The sequence below is a fragment of the Rhincodon typus genome, chromosome 14 (genome assembly GCF_021869965.1).
Source record: "Rhincodon typus isolate 14 chromosome 14, sRhiTyp1.1, whole genome shotgun sequence".
In the NCBI taxonomy this organism is placed as follows: domain Eukaryota; kingdom Metazoa; phylum Chordata; class Chondrichthyes; order Orectolobiformes; family Rhincodontidae; genus Rhincodon; species Rhincodon typus.
Window position 1 is genome coordinate 66622891 of NC_063345.1, and position 17876 is coordinate 66640766.

The following is a 17876-nucleotide window of genomic DNA, read 5'->3' on the forward strand; positions in this document are numbered from 1 at the left end:
TGTTATCTCAGTGTTGAAGAGGGTACTGCATTTGATGTGGTCTACAGGGATTTTACCAAGGCTTTTGATAAGGTCCATATTGGTACACAGCTCAAGAAATTAAGAGCCCATGGGATTGAGAGCAAAGTGGCTCATTTGATCAAAAATCAGCTTACTTGCTGATCGTGGAGGGACATTTCTCGGTCTAGAAGTTGGTTTCCACTAGAGCTCCATATGGCGTGGTGCTTGGACCCTTGCCGTTTGTGGTTTTCATTAATAATTTGAACTTAAATGGAAGGGGATATGATCAAGAAATCTGTGGATGAGATGGGACCTGATAGAGCTGTATATGATTATAAGTGGCATAGATAGGATGGATAGGAAAGCATTTTGTAGAGAAGTCAATAACCAGGGGGCATAGTCTTCTAGCTCTTACCTTAAATTTAAGAGGAGAATTGAGGAGACCTTTTTTGTTCCACTGATGGTAGTAGGAGTCTGTAACTCACTGCCTGAAAGGTGGTTGTGGCAGAAACTCTCAAGATTTAAGCAGTATTTAGATATTCATTTGCAATGCCATCACCTCCAGGACTGTGGGCCAAAGGCTGGAAATGGGGCTAATATAATCAGATCTTTGTTGACCAGCACAGGCATGATGAACTGAATGACCTCTTTCTGTGCTGTAAACATCTATGAGTGTAATCCCCAAAGAGCAGAGAAGGCCAAAGTGCGATTTAATAATGGAATTCAAAATCCTGAATGGTTGTGATAGTGTGAATAAGGAGAAATTGTTTCCGTTGACAAGTAACTATTATCAGCATCCTGCTGTTCATAACAGATGATGGACAAACAGCAAACGGTCCATTGTGGGGCACTTTGCTGAAGGCATTCCCTTGAGAAACAGGAGCTTCCAAGTGTCCTTGTGGGTTTTAATTTGTGTTGGCAACTTTTGCCCAGGGGCAGGGCAGAGATTACAGGCCCTGGTGCTGTTCCTGGTCTAGATTCCCAGTCACTGAGTTCAAGCACTGTGCCCCCTACCCCTGACTCGACTGCAGGCCCCAACCCCTGTCTAGAGCATAGGGGTACCCCCTAAAATCCTGGTTAGTTGGTTCTGATGTGTCGCCATGCTCCAGGTCCTGCCACTGTCAATGTTATGGTGGCACTTGTCAGCCTGAAGGAAGTATCGTTATTTGTCCTCTGGTGTTTGCTACAGACTCCCTGGTGTGACAGTCAATGCTCAGGGCCTTCATGCCCCACTGTCTGGAAGAGGGTGTCTTACAGGCTGCCTGACGAGACAGAACGTTCTCTGGGATCCACTGTCATTCATTCTACGGACATGCTACAGCCAGCGAAGTCACTGCTGTTCAACATGGCTAACAGATTCTGGAGCTCTGACTCAGAGGATTACTGTGTTAGTGATCTTGTCTGGCAAGGATATACTCATAATGCACCACAGACAGTGAGTAGGGATGTTATTGAGCTGTAGGTGTAGTTGTCCATGTTTCACAGCCACAAAAGCAAGGTGCTGAGATCACAGGTCTCGCAAAACTCCAGCTTCAGCCGAAGAACCAGCCAAATGTCACTCCATGAACGATGTGTGAATCAGCTAAAGATAGCAGCTGCTTTCCCTATCCACATGTCAAGTTCCACATCAATGAACAGATTTGAATTCAGTTTATTGTCGCAGGTACTCACACGAGTACAGTGAAACGTTTACAAGTTGCCACTTAAAGCAACATCATTATCTGGCAATGTGAACTTGTAGTCAACTATTTCCTTGAAGAATGATTGCAACATCTTGTCAGCAACCAGCAGACACACAGACTTCCAGTAATTGGTAAAAGGCCTGAAAGGGTGACACGAGGAATTTGTTTTTTAAAAAGAGGGATGTTGTGAAAGGGAGGCAGAAGTAGGTTTGGCAGTCACTTTCAAAAGGGAACTGGAGAAATCTGTGGAAGGTTTTGCAGGACAGACAGGATAATTAGATTGCACTTTCAAAGAACCAGCACCAGTACGATAGACAGAACGGCTGCTTTCTCTATGGTTACACTCTCTGATTCTCTACAGAGACTGCAGGCATGAGAAAGGCAGTTTGACGCACAAACTGATTGCCAACCCTTACTGTCAGGGAAAATTGCTGGTTAAACAGATCTGGCATCAAAGTGAGCCACGGTCCGATTGCACTGTTCTATCCCTGTGGATGTTGTATAGGGTAAATTGTGACATAAGGAATGTCATAGTTAGTGCTGCACAGATTGTGGATGCTTACAGCACAGCAGGCCAGCATCTAACCCAGTATGTCCCTGCTAAATCTGCAACAGCCCTCCATTTCTCCACATTACTCAAAACTTAATCCCACCGTCTGTACTTGCACTTTCCCTCGATCAATCCCAAACAAGTCCCAGGGTCTCATTTTCTCCCGTGATACCATATTAATTTCCAACTACTCCTATTGTCTTACTCTTTCCTCATAGCCCTGCATCAATCACAAAGAAATCCCATTGTCTGCTTATAGCTTGACTACTTACTGTCCCTGATTTTTATTCACATTTCACTGTACACTGCTGCCTCACAGCGCCAGGGACTCAGGTACAATTCCAGGCGACTGTCTGTGTGCGCCATTCACTGTGGTCAAAAGAATGAGGCAAGGCGATATAAAGAATTTGATTCCAAAGGGATTACAGGAGCAAGAGAATAGGATGCATTTCTGCACAAATCATTGAAAGAGATAGGACAAAGTCAGCATGCAGTTAATAAAGGATACAATATCCTGGGCTTTATCAGTAGAGGCACTGAGTGCAAAACCAAGGATGTTATGTGAACTTGCATACAACATAGAATCATACAGCATAGAAGAGGTCTTTCTGCCTATTGAGACTGTACATTAAAAATATACTACAAGTATATAATATTTGTTTATCTGCAATGCATCCAGTTCTCAGCAATGCACATTAGGAAGAATGTGAAGGCATCAGAATGGATGCAGAAAAAAAAATGACAAGAATGGCTCCAGGGACGAAGAGCTTCAGTTATATAGATTGGAGCAATTAGGACAGTCTTCCTAGGAGGCAGGGAGGTCGAGAGGAGATTTCATAGAGTATTCCAAAGCCTGAGAGATCTGGACAGAGCAAATAAGGAGAAACTGTTTCCACTGGTTGAAGCATCATCAACAAGAGGGTTCGAGGTGATTGGCAAAAGATGGAAGTGGAAGCTTAATGTGGCAAAAGTTTGGGATCTGCATTGCACTGCCTTACAGTGTGGTGTAAGCAGCTTGAACTGAGGCTTGCAAATGAGTATTGATTACTAACGAAAGAGGAAGAACATACAAAGTTACAGGGAAAAGGTTCTGAGTAGGTGAATTGCTCTTACAGAGAGCTAGCATGGACATGACCGAGCAGATGGCCTCCTTTTGCAATGCAACCTTTATGCAATTCTGTAGGAAACATGAGTAGTGGCATTCACTGCTTGGAAACAGAAGAAAATGCGCTGTGATTCCAACTTCAAATGAGTGGGTAGCAAATTGGTTTGGAAACTCTCATATTGCATTAAAATTACCTGCTTCAAGTTTTGCCTATAACTTCAATGATGTTGGTTAACTGAAGGAGGATGATTTAGAGGACAAAGGGATTATGACAGGTTGGAAGGTAGAAGAAAAATAAATAAAGTTAGAAAGTTCGACATTACAATTCCTAAGTGTTTTGACAGTTGCCTGCTTCCGAGCTCTTCCACTCTGATGCTGCGGCCAGTATAAATCATGCAGCCAGCCTCGAGTCTGAAATAACTCCATAGAGGCCGGCATATCCTTTATTTACACGTGGAGAGTCCTTCACACTGACCCAGCTTGCTCAGAGCCCGTTCTCAGGGAGAACAGGATGTCTGATGTTCCCGTTCTTGACTGTCAGCTAGGGGCAGATTAACAGCCCCAATCAGGGAACTCCAATTGTATGAAGTCTACCTGGCCGACCTCATTACAATCACTACAGTGTCCCTCCACCAGGCTGCTGCTGGAACTGTGTCACCATTCTTCAGCATCATCTTGCCTCCACTGAGGACACCACTGCCATGAGTTTTCGCTGGACTGCTGTGCTGGGTCTTAGATTGATGGATGAAGAACAGGAAATCATGTGTCCAACATAGATTCATTGAGGTCTACAGACAGATAAAGGCCTTTTGGCCCATCAAGTTTGTGCTGGTTAAAAATAGCTACCTAACTATCCCAATCCCATTTTCCAGCACTTGGTCTATAGCATTGTATGCCTTGTCACGTGAATATCTAACTATTTCTGAAATGCTGTCAGGGTTTCTGCCTCTACTACCCTGACAGGCAGTGAGTTCGAGATTCCCACCAGCCTCTGAGCAGGAAAGATTTTCCTCACATCCTCTCTAAACCTTCTGTCCGTTATCTTAATCTATTCAAGTCAGCAATAACAAATCAGACACCCCCTCATCCTGGGCGTGCAGGCTCGGGTTTACAGTTAAATGTGGTAAAGAATGTACAGTTGCCCCAGCAAAGATCACTGGCAAACATTCTGATGTGAGGACTATCCCATCAGTTTGGTCTGACTCTCCCTCAGATCCTCATTATTCCACCCAGTCTAATCCCACTTTCTTCCTCACTCCAGAAACCTTTTCACACTCGTGTCAGTTGATTACCACTCTTGCCCCCACATTACCCATATCCTTTGATACCCCAAACGAAACTAACCTCATTCTGCAACTCCCGATACTATTTAAAATTCCACCTCATTTTATATGACTCTCTCCTGTAGTTCCTGTATCCATTAATATCTTATTTAAGTCTAAAAGCTCTCTCTGCACTCCTTACAACTTTTAATATCCCACTGGCAGCGCGGTCTTGGCATCTTCTGATATTCAAGCACTTTCTAGAAAAATAATTCATGGCACCTCCTTTGACGTCAATTTGTAGCCGAGAATGCAACAGCCAAACTTGCTAATTGTGAGAAATTGCAATTCTCAGATTAATAATCTCAGACAGTTCCCTCTCAATCACCCTGTCAGCAAAGAAATATTTGTTGAAAGATTTCAAAACACAAGCTGAGTCACGTTTGCGTCCTTCAAAAATGCTGCATCCTGGAACTGATTTCAACACATCTCCTCAACCTCCCTGGCTTTCAATCATAGTGACACAGAAAGCAGGAGCAGAAGTAGGCCCTTCGGCCTACTGAATCTGCTCCACCATTCAATGCAATCATGGCTGATGCTCTATTTCAACCCCTGTGCTCTCCCCATACCCTTTTAGCCTCTAGAAGTCTTTCTTCTTAAACATATTCAGTGACTTTGACTCTGTGGTAGTGAATTCCACAGGTCCACCATCCTCTGAATGAAGAAGTGTCTCTTCAGCTTGATACAAAATGGCCCATGCCACGGAAACACCATCCCTGCATCCAGTCCGTCCGGCCTTGTCAGAACTTTACACATTTCAATGAGATACCTTCTCGTTTTTCTAAATTCTGGTGAATAAAGGCCCAGTTGGCCTAATTACTGCAAATGCTTTGTGTATTTCGAAGTAATCCCTTTACAATTTGTGTTTGTTTTAAACTTTTGTACCGCAGCCCTACTTCCTTCTAGCCTTCATTTCCTTTGCCCTCTATTTTTGTTCTCTTCTTTTGGTTCTTCATTTCCATCCATGTTTCTCTCATTGTAGACTCCCTGCTCAGGTACTGCAAGCATCTGATTTACGACACGGACAAACCACTTCTCAAAACAGGAAGGAGGCATTGTGCAAGCTGAAGTTATCAATATTTTGAATCAGCCTGTTTGAATGTGTTATGACAGATCTCTAGGGGCGGTGGGACTTGAACCCGAGCCTCCTGGCTCAGAGACAGGTACACAACCATTGCGCCACAAGAACCCTCAAGCTGAAGTTATATTGTTTATTCAGAGATAGTGAGAATTGCCGATGCTGGAGTCAGAGATAAAACAGTGTGGCGCTGGACCTTCAATGATCCCGACCCGAAACGTCAGCCTTCCTGCTCCTCTGATGCTGCCTGGCCTGCTGTGTTCCTCCAGCTCCACACTGTGTTATATTGTTTATTGACTGATTAAGTGTGCGATGATTGCAAATTAAAATGCAATATAATTAATCTCTTCAGTCAATGGTATTTAAATGATACATAACACTCAAAGTTGGACTGAGGACTTACATTACATGTGATATGTTATTGGTGTGTTTGATTTAGACAAAAAGATCTACAAGAAACAAACAGATTCATTGTTCAGTGCCTCATTGCTGAAGGCTTATGTTCTGTCACACAGTTTCAAACACATGCTGCAACTTGCCTGCTTATTTCCACACCCATGTAAATGCTCACTTGCACATTTACTTACATACATACATACAAACAATCTTAACCACAGTCTCCTTCTCCCATTCTCATGCACGTTCACAGATAGATGGACACATGTGGAAACATACATTATTGGCTGGTGCAGATACAGAGATAAAGACTGACTTCCACTGCGCCTAACAAACACATACCAGAAATTATTTCATTAAAACTTTAACTACTTAATTTTATAAAGCCCCAATAATACAGGCCTTGCATGTTTCATTATCTTAAACACGCCTCACAGAATGATTCCAAAACAAAATATGATGCTAAGCCACATAACGGGGGACTAAAAGATGACAAAAGTTCTGACGAGTACTAATTTTGGAATACTTCCCATTTGGTTCTCAGAACCTCAGAGTCAGCAGTAGCACTTAGATGGAGAAATTACTATTGATATTTTTAAAAAAAACACCAAAATGCCACAGCTGCAGGAACCATAAATGAGAACCAAAAATGTTAGAAAACACTCAGTGTGGTAGGCAGCATTTGTGTAGTGGGCATTGACTGCAGATAGAATCCCTACAGTGCGGAAACAGGCCATTCGGCCCAAGAAGTCCACATCATCTCTCCGAAGAGCATCCCCCCCAGATCCATTTCCCCTAATTTCCCATGTCTAACCCACCTAACCTAAACATCCCTGGGCACTATGGGCAATTTGGCATGGCCAATCCACCTACCCTGTACATCTTTGGACTGTGGGATGAAACCAGTGCATCCAGAGGAAATCCACGCTGACACGGGGAGAATGTGCAAACTCCACACAGACATGTGCCTGAGGGTGGAATCGAACCTGGGTCCCTGGCGCTGTGAAGAAGCAGTGCTAACCACCGAGCCACCGTTCTGCCCCAAAGATGGCATGATATTTGAGGTGAAATTAACATCGAGGAAGATAAGGGGACCAAGTAGAGTAGATGATCGCCAAGAAAGGTAAAATTTAAAGCAGCCAAGTGACAGGAGATATATTTTGGGAGAAAGAGGTAAAAAAGAAACAATACAAGGTAAATGAGGTTAGATCAGTGTCGGAAGTTGAGTGGTCACCTTATAGAGGTTTATAAAATTAGGAGGGGCATAGATACAATGAATAGGTCTTTTCCCCAGAGTAGGGGAGTCCAAAGCTGGAGGGCATTGGTTTATGATGAGAGGGAAATTTTTAAAAGGGACGTGAGGGGCAACTTTTTCACTCAGATGGTGGTGCATGTATGGAAAGACTTGCCAGGGGAAGTGGAGGAAGCTGGTACAATCACAACATTTAACAGGCATCTAGATGGAAATATGAATAGGAAGGGTTTAGAGGGATATGGAACAAATGCAGGCAAATAGGATTACATCAGTTTAGGACATCTGGTCATTATGAACGAGTTGGGCCGAAGGGTTTGTTTCTGCTCCGTATAACTCTATGACCAGAGTGTTTGTGCATAAATCTCTGAAGGTGGCAGGACTAGTTAACAAAGTAGTCAGTAAGGTTTTATAGATAGATACATAGAGCATGAAAACCAGGAAACTATGTTAAACTAACACAGAACACGAGTCAGGCCCAATTCAGGTATCTGGCCTGTATCTGGGTTTCACACTCTAGGTAGGTTATGAAGGCTTTGCAGAGGGTACAGAAGAGATTTACAAGAATAGTTCCAAGGATAAGGGATAGACTGTCGAAATTGGGGTTAGCTTTCTCCGTTCAAAGAAGAACAAGAGGTGATTCGATAGATGTTTAAAATCATGGTGGATTTCGATGGAGATCTCATAGAAACATAGAAAATCCTGATGGGACTAGACAGGCTAGATGTGGGAAGAATGTTTTCAATGTTGGCGAAGCCCAAAACCAATGGCCACAGTCTAAAAATAAGGGACAAGCCATTCAGGACTGAGATGAGGAAGAATTTCTTCACTCAAAGAGTTATGAACCTGTGGAATTCTCTACCACAGAAAGCTGTTGGGACTAAATTGTTGGATGTATTAAAGAGGGAGCTGGACATGACCCTTGCAGCTAAATGGATCAAAGGGTTTAGAGAGAAAGCGGGTACGGGATACTGAAATTGCATGATCATACTGAATGGTGGGTGCAGGCTCGAAGAGCCAAATGGCCTACTCCTGTGCCTATTTTCTATGTTTCTAAAACTAGTTCCATTGGTGACATTTAATTTGACTGCCAAAAGAACCAGAGGTTACAGGAGGGTTAGAATTTGGAACCCACTGCCTAATTGGATGGCAGATAATTATTCAATTACTGCCTTTGTGAGGAACTGGATAAATACTTGAGGAGAAAGTAAACTGCCAGGACATTGGGAAAGAGCTGGTGAGTGGTATAACTGAATTGCTCTGCAAAAGGGCTGGCACAGACTTGATGGGCTGAAGGTTCTCCCTTCTTTTTTGAAGTCGTCTGTTCTCTGGCATGAAATGCTAAATTTGTTCCTCTTCCCACAAATACTGTCAGACCAAAAGAGTATACAGCATTTTCTGTTTTAATTGCAGTTGTAATAAGTCAGGAAACACATGAACATATGAAATAGGAGCAGTAGTTGTTTATTCTGCCCTTCAAGCCTGCTCCATCAACAACGTGAGCTGTCTGATACTGCTTGTCTTACGAATTCCACATTCCCTTTTACCTTTGATAACCCTGGATTCCCTGCCTAACGTGAATCAATCCACAGCAGGCCAAGCAGCATTATAGGAGTAGAAAGGCTGATGTTTCGGGCCTAGACCCTTCACCAGAAGGGTCTAGGCCCGAAACGTCAGCCTTTCTGCTCCTATGATGCTGCTTGGCCTGCTGTGTTCATCCAGCTCTGCGCCTTGTTGTCTCGGATTCTCCAGCATCTGCAGTTCCTACTATCTCTGAATCAATCCACCTTTGTCTTAAAATTATTCAATAATCCGACCTCCACTGTCTTCTCATGCAGAGATCTCCAAAGTCACACAACCCTCTGAGTAAAAATGCTTCCCCATCTCAGTCCTGGAAGGGCTACTCTAATTTTAAAACAATGCCCCCTAATTCTGGATACAGCCACAACAGGAAACATCCTTTGAGAACCAGTCAGGATCTTGTATCCTTCCTAAGCAGTCCTAAGATCCTTAGATGGCGATTGAGCCCAGGGCTTGTCTGCTCCCATTGGCTTTCTTTCTTTTTTTATCTTTCTTTTTACTTTTGCTCGTTTTTGTTTCTTTCTTCTTTGTTTTCTTTTCTTTAAAGCCTGGACAGCGTCATGCAAAGGAAGAGGCCGTCTTCGCCTCTGTGCTCATTTCTTTGGACAAGAGTCCTCCCCTCGTCCCACAGACCCTTCATCCAGTTCCCACACTCTCCCTCCACCTGGACCCCTCCCCCTCCAGCCTTTTGCCTGCACTTGATCTGTTCATTGAGAACTGTCAACATAATATTAGTCGCCTCAATCTCTCTGCCCCTCTCACCAAATCCAAACTATCTCCCTCTGAACTGACTGCACTCCATGCACTCAGATCCAATCCTGACTTTGTTATTAAGCCTGCCAATAAGGATGGTGCTGTTGTAGTCTGGCGCACTGACCTCTACCTTGCAGAGGCTGAGCAAGAACTCTAAGATACCTCCTCCTACCTTCCTCTGGTCCATGACACCACCATGACACATCCGGCCATTGTATCTACTACGGTAACTGATCTCATTTCATCCGGTGATCTCCGCCCCTTTGCTTCCAAGCTGATAGTTCCCCAGCCTCGCACAGCTCGCTTCTACCTCCTCCCAAAAATCCACAAATAGGACTGTCCGGGCAGACCCATTGTTTCAGCCTGCTCCTGCCCCACAGAACTCATCTCTTCCTACCTTGACTCAGTCTTCTCTCCCCTGGTCCAATCCTTGCCCAAATACATCCATGACTCCTCTGACGCCTTACGCTGGTTTCAAAACTTCCAGTTTGACAGTTCCAGCCGCTTCCTCTTTACCATGGACATGCAATGCCTTTACACATCCATTCCCCACCAGGAGGGTCTTAGGACCCTCTGCTTCTTACTGGAGCAAAGACCTGAACCTTCTCCACCTGCCACCACCCTCCTAAACTTGGCCAAGCTTGTCCTCACCCTCATTTCTCTTTTAACTTTCCACTTTTTCTTCAGGTAAGAGGGGTGGCCATGGGTACCTGCATGGGCCCTAGTTATGCCTGTCTCTTCATGGGGTACATGGAGCATTCCTTGCTCCAGTCCTATTCCGGCCCTCACCCACAACTCTTTCTCCAATGCATCGATGATTTCATTGGTGCTGCTTCCCTCTCTCGTCTGGAATTGGAAAACTTCATCAATTTCGCCTCCAATTTCCACCCTGCCCTCACTTTCACCTGGTCTATCTCTGACTCCTCCCTTCCCTTCCTGGACATTTCTGTTTCCATTTCTGGGGATATACTGGCCACTAATATTCACTACAAACCCAGTGACTCCCACAGCTACCTGGACTATACATCCTCACACCCCACTTCCTGTAAAGACTCCATCCCATTCTCTCAGTTCCTCAGTCTCTGTCGTATATGTTCAGATGAAGCCAACTTCGACAATGGAGTCTCCGAAATGTCCACCTTCTTCCTCAACCAAGGATTCCCCAGCTCTGTGGTTGACAGGGCCCTCAACCAGGTCTGACCCATCTCCCGCACTTCCGCCCTCACTCTTTCTCTTCCCTCCCGCAACAGCGATAGGCTTCCCCTTGTCCTTACCTATCATCTCACCAGCATCCACATCCAGAAGATCATCAGGCACCATTTCCGCCACCTCCAGCAAGATTCCACCACCAGACACATAGTCCCCTCCCCTCCCCTCCCCTGTCCGCCTTCTGCAGGGACCGTTCCCTCCGGGACACCTTGGTCCACACTTCCTTCAACCCCAACAAACACCCACCCCCGCACTCCCCCACCACCCCACCCCCCAACCAAACCCCCACCCCGCAACCCCAGGCACCATGGCACCTTCCCCAGTAACCGGTGAAGGTGCAACACCTGCCCATTTACCTCCTCCCTCCCCAGTACCCAAAGGCCCAAAGATACCTTCCAGGTGAAGCAACACTTCACCTGCACTTCCCATCATCTAGTCTACTGCATTTGCTGCTCACAATGTGGTCTCCTTTACATTGGGGAAATGAAGTGTAGACTAGGTGACTGCTTTGCAGAACATCTATGTTCTGCTCACAAAAAAGACCCTGAACTACCCATTGCCTGCCACTTTAGCACCACCCTGTTCCCTGACTAACATCTGTGTCTCTGGCTTGCTGCAGTGTTCTAGCAAAGCTCAACGCAAGCTGGAGGAACAGCACCTCATTTTCTGCTTGGGGATCCTGCAGCCCTCAGGCATCAATATCGTGTTCAATAATTTTAGGGCCTAAACTCTCCCATGTCCCAGTCTCCTACCCCACACACCAGGCGTTGTTACCATATAGCCTGCCATTAAACACTACCTGTTATTAGTCACTTACAGTCCCCATTAACAACTATTCATCCTCCCAGCCGAATCATGATCAACTCCTTTGTGTGTCCAACTGCTCTCCTCTCCCTCTAGGCTCTATCCTATCGTTTACTCCCCACCCCACCCTTCCCCTTTATTCTGCATATAAACTGACGTTTTCCCAGCCATCAGCTCTGAGGAAGGGTCACCGGACCCGAAACATTAACTCTGTTTTTTTCCCTTCACAAATGCTGCCAGACCCGATGAGATTTTCCAGCAACTTTGTTTTTGTTCCTGATTTACAGCATCCGCAGTTCTTCCAGTTTTTATAAAGGAAAGTGAGGACGGGCTGGGCACAGCTCCATCCCAGCCCTGGGTCTACCGATGGTGAGGGGCAGCTGGCTCCCCCGGACTGCACCCACAGACTAGGCTGAGGTTCCAAGTCCGCAGCTAGGCCCGGGAGTGGTGGCTTTCAGTGACTCGCATGGCGGTCTCATCCCAGTTGCATCTTCAGGGTATGCCATCATTCCTTAATCAGCTTTCCTGAGCCCAGGAGCCGTTAACTGAACTGTGATGAACTCAGTCTTACTTTTACTTTTTTTTATTATTATGTGTGACTTCTGTCATTGATGTAGGTGCTGTGGTTGGGCAACTTTTAAAACTTTTCCGTCTATTTTTCATGTAAAAGCACATATGACAATTTCTGAAGAAGGGTCCTGACCCGAAACGTCAGCTTTCCTGCTCCTCTGATACTGCCTGGTCTGCTGTGTTCCTCCAGCTTCACACTGTGTTGTCTCTGACTCCAGCATAGGTAGTTCTTACTATCTCTGATATGACAATAAATTTGTCTTGTATTCTATTCAATCAAGTCATCCCTCACCCTACTAAACAGCATTGCTATAAGACCAACCTGTGCAACCTCATCTCATAAAAACAACCCACTCACTCCAGGTATTAATCTCGTAAACATTCTCTGAACTGCACCCAATGCGCTTATAGCCTTTCTTAAATAGGGAGATCAAACTGCTCACAGTATTGGAGATGCGGTCTCACCAATGCCTAATATAATGAAGCATAACGTCCTTACTATTTTGTTCAATTTTAGCATCCCATTGACATTCTTAATTTCATGTTGCACCTACAGACATATTTGCGACCCACGTTCCAGAACACTGAAATACCTAAGCACCTTGGATTCTCCAATTGTTCTCTGTTAAACGCATGTTCAACTTTTTTTCATTCAACCTGCCAAAGCGAACTTTGCTTCACATTTCCAAACACTGAAGCACTCATTCACCTTGCACAGCTCCATTCAGTGTTTCACTGGAGCCATTGGCCAATTTAAGACAAAGAAACTTCAGGTTACAGAGGTACACTGATAAAGTGTTACACATGAAATTAACCTCCTGTCAATGCGGGACACCATTCCATTATTGGTGAACATGATGTGGAGGTGCTGGTGTTGGACTGGGGTTGACAAGGTCAGAAATCACACAACACTAGGTTATAGTCCAACAGGTTTATTTGAAAACATAAGCTTTCAGATCCTCACTCCTGAAGGAGGAGTGAAGCTTTGAAAGCTTGTGCTTTCAAATGAACATGTTGGAGTATAACCTAGTGTTGTGTGATTTCTGACCTTCACTGGTGAAGTTACAAGAGACATTTAGCTTATCAGGTACACAGAGACTTGATGAAATAAATAACTATTTGCTTCCATGTAGCATCTTTAATGTAAGGCACTACATGTTTTAAAAAAAAACAACTAATATGTTGACTTAATTTGTGAAGAAGAATTATTGGGATTAGTACAAAATATTTGACTTACTCTTCCTGTAGAGGTATTCTGCAATCAAAGCGGCCACATGAACATAACACATCACTGCCTGCAAAGGAGGAAAGACATGTTACAGAGACTCATTCACAAGTTGTCCATGAACAGTTAAGTGTCAGTTGTGAACACTCTATTTGAGTGGGTCATGTCTGTAGTGCGAATGACACTGAACTCACAGAGCAGAGGCTCCCTGCAACACAGGTTCAAACCCCACCAGGCCAGCTGATAGAATTTAATTTTGGTTAATAAATCTGGAACATAAAATCTCATTTTAACAATGAAACTGCCATTGGTGCAAAAAGCAATCCGGTTCACTCATGCTATTCAGGGAAGGAAATTTGCCACCCTTACCTGGTCCAAATTATACGTGACACCAGATCCACAGCAACGTGATTGATTTTTAACTGCCCTCTGAAATGGCCCAACAAAACACTTAGTTCAAGGACCATTAGAGATGGACATCAAATGTTTGCTCTTCTAATAACACCCACCTCCCACAGAAGGATAAAAGACAACTGTTACACCTGAGCCTTAGGTGATGGGTTTCAAACCCCAAGGAACTGGAGCACATGATCCAGGCTGAAGTGCTGATGCAGTACTGTAGGAATGCCATATTGGCAGAGCTGTCATCTGTTGGATTAGAGTCATAGAGGTCTACAGCATGAAAACAGGCCCTGCCACCCGGTTTTCACAATTAAACTAGTCCTATTTGCCTGCATCTGGTCCATATCCCTCCATACCTACGCCATCCACAAACATTTCTTAAATGATGAAATTGTACTTGCTTCCACCATGATGACTGGCAGCCCATTCCAGGCACTCACCACTCTGTGTGAAAAAACTGTCTCTGTGTGAAAAAAATTGTCTCTCTGGACCGTTTTGTATACCTCCCCTCTCACCTTAACCCTATGCCCTCTAATTTTAGACTCCCTTACCATGGGAAAAAAGCTGTTTGGAATTTGGAATGGGATGTTGGAGTGACACCTCTCACGTAACCCACTGTTTGCATAAGAGAGGTGAGTTCTGCTCAGTGATGGGCTGTGACTAATGTTACTTAATTAGATTATTTGATTATTACTTCATTGATGCTTTTTGAATCTTGCTGTCTGACTATACTTCAGAACAGTGGCTGTACTTCAAAAATATTTCATTGACTGTAGAAGCATGTGGGTAGTCCTGAAGCCACTTCAGTGCTAGATAAGTGCAAGTCTGCCTTTGTGTTTGAAAAAAGGTGCTACACTCTTGTATGATCAGCAGAGATGAAAGGATTTGCATGGTTGATCAGTATCAAGTGAACTGCGGGTGAAGCTTGAACACTTAGGTGGATTCAACTGATTCAAAATGATCATCATGCTTATACAAATGGAGTTTTCATCAACAGCAACAAAAAAGGCTTTTAAAATAAAGGGATGAATCATTGAAATCATATTAATATGCCTGTGGACTGTGTGTAGTCAAATTCTCCAGTTATCAGTTTAATAAGAGGCAAACGGAGGTGGCAGTACAGATAGACTGCGTGACATTTATAATTGGATTCAACACGCCATCGGCACAAAGGGTGAAATGCCAAGAACTGATCATACATTCTAGACTTGTATTTTCTTGAATGTATAATACCAGGGTCTGATCTAACCGGAGTGTTTAAAGTGATTAATACAGAGATACAGAGATTGAGGGGGGATCTTATAGAAACATATAAAATTATGAAGGGAATAGGTAAGATGGAAGTAGAGAGGATGTTTCCACTGGCAGGTGAAGCCAGGACAAGAGGGCATAGCCTCAAGATTAGAGGGAGCAGATTTAGGACTGAACTGAGAAGGAATTTCTTCACCCAGAGGGTTGTTAATCTGTGGAATTCCTTGCCCAGTGAAGTAGTTGACACTACTTCAGTAAATGTTTTTAAAAAACAGGTAGATTTTTTTTGAACAATAAAGGAATTAAGGGATACGGTGAGAATGCGGGTAAGTGGATCTGAGTCCACAAAAGGATCAGCCATGATCTTATTGAATGGCGGAGCAGGCTCGAAGGGCCAGATGGCCTACTCCTGCTCCTAGTTCTTATGTTCTTATAGTCCTGGTGGTGGTGGCAGTGTTCAGATCAGAACAAGGAGGGGGAGAGGTGGGGCTTTGCGAGAGTAACTTTAAAAATCAAGCTTTTCAGATTTTTGTTTCTGATTTCCAGCATCCGTAGTTCTTTGGTTTTTTTTTTGTGAACTGCTGATCGCACCTGGGTTCGCAGTTTGACAAAGGCTGAGCAAGCTTCCTGGAAATTAATGCATGAGTAGCAGTGATAGAAGGGGTTACACAAGTACTTTCAGACACCTATCCATGTTTGGTATGAGGAGACATGAAGCACACGCACAATTAAAAGGTCAACATACATAGAACCTTAAGAACAATAAAAGTAAGTCTGAAATGTGCCAAATGGTTTCTTTCACACTGCTGTACATGTGTAATAATTATCACTGTTTGACTTATCCATGTGGGATCTGTTGGTATTTATTTCATAAAGATAGACAGACTTGCATTTAAATAGCACCTTGTTTATCAAATATTTCTCAGGCAATAAATAGGAATGCTGATCCTTCGCCAATCATCACCTGGTCCATTTCTGACTCCACCCTTTCCTTCCTTAACTTTGATGCCACTATGTCTGGTGATAGATTGTTGACTAATATTGACCATAAGCCCTTGGTTTCCTACAGTTAGCTTAACTACCGTCCCTCAAATCCCATTTGAATAAAGACTCCTTTCCATTTTCCCAGGCATACAGTCATACAGCACAGAAACAGACCCTTCAGTCCAACTCATCCATGCCAACCACATATCCTAAACTAAACTGGTCGTATTTGCCTTTATTTGGCCCATATCCTTCTAAACCTTTGCTATTTATGTACCCTTCCAAATGTCTTTTAAAAGTTGTAATTGTACCCACCTCCACCACTTCTTTTGGCAGCTCATTCCACACATGCACCACCCTCCACGTGAAAAAGTTGTCGCTCAGGTCCCTTTTAAATCCTTTCCCGCTCACCTTAAACCTATGCCCCTCATGATTTTATAAACCTCTATAAGGTCACCCCTCATTCTCCGACACTCCAGGGAAAAATTTCCCAGCCTATCCAGCTCAGCTGGTTGATCATGCAATGTGACACCAACAGTGTGGGTTCAATTCCTGCACCAGCTGAGGTTCCCATGAAGATCTCCTTCTCCACCTCTCCCCTTGTCTAAGCTCCTGCGGTGTGTCGACCGTCAGGTCAAACCACCACCAGCCATCACTCCGCAATGAGCCCTCCGGTCTGGTAAGACTATGACACCTTCCTTATATTTCTGACCTTACCCAGGCCTAAAAAGGTGAACTCTGTATCCCTCTCCACAGATGTTTCCTAGCCATGAAGTATTTCTAGCATTTTCTGTTTTTGTCTCAAAGTTCTAACATCTGCAAGATTCTGCTTTCAGACTTGTAATAGGAGTGAAATTTACACCCCACATTGCAAGAGTGATTATAGTGCTACTTAAATACAAGTGTTTGTTCATTCTCAGGATTCCCCTTCCTGACTTGCCCTGATTTAATGCAACTGGGATACTTGTCCAGGTTACCTTGGAGGGAAGCCAAAAGTCAATGAATTGGTTTGGGACTGGAGTCACATATAGGCCAGACTCAGTAAGTACAGCAATTAGTTGTTATTTCTCCCCTGAAAACAAAAAATCCAACAGGTTGTCATGAGAAAAACACAGACAGGTCTCTTTTGGCAATGCCCGCTTTCCCTTACCAGATTTTCTGAACCAGAATTGAAATGCTCAAACTGGCGTGATGGGGTTCGATCTCTGTCACACGCTCTGTTTAAAGGTGCAGGCCTCTTACCTCAGACAAGTCACCATTTTTCAAATGGATTTTTGCCATGCTGCCAAGCCAGGTCTTTCTGAGCTCAGGCGTGCTGGCATAGGACTTGGCTAAACTGTACTGAAGGTCCACCAACATCTCAGGGTCCTTCTCGTGCTCCTTCATCTGAGCAGTGGCCATAAGTACTGTGCGAATTCTCTTTGTCAGATCTTTCACCTCACCCGGGAACGCAGTTGACTGCGAAAGAACCAAAGCAGTGAGCCTGTTAATTATTTGCCAAGATTTAATTTCACCTTTCTATGGCTTATTATCCATGCATCTCATTACCAAATATTGATATAGCAGCTTCAAACTAATAAAACACGTTTAGGCACATCATAGAAAAGTAAGAAAGCAACTTACGTCTGAACGAGGAAGAAGAGTAGGCCATTTGGTCCTTTGGACCTGCTCCACCATTCAATAAGATCATGGTTGATCTGATTTGAGCCTCA

The 17876-nt window shown here is 44.0% G+C and overlaps 1 protein-coding gene across 1 annotated transcript in view; it reads right to left on the reverse strand.

Moving 5' to 3' along the window:
* dock11 (dedicator of cytokinesis 11) overlaps positions 1-17876 on the reverse strand; it is a 252061-nt gene that overhangs the window by 45513 nt on the left and 188672 nt on the right. Inside the window, exons 40-41 of the mRNA XM_048604955.1 lie at positions 17407-17622; positions 13540-13597 (exon numbers count right to left, since the gene is read on the reverse strand). Coding sequence (XP_048460912.1) covers positions 13540-13597; positions 17407-17622 — 274 coding nt within the window. The remainder of the gene's footprint in view (positions 1-13539; positions 13598-17406; positions 17623-17876) is intronic.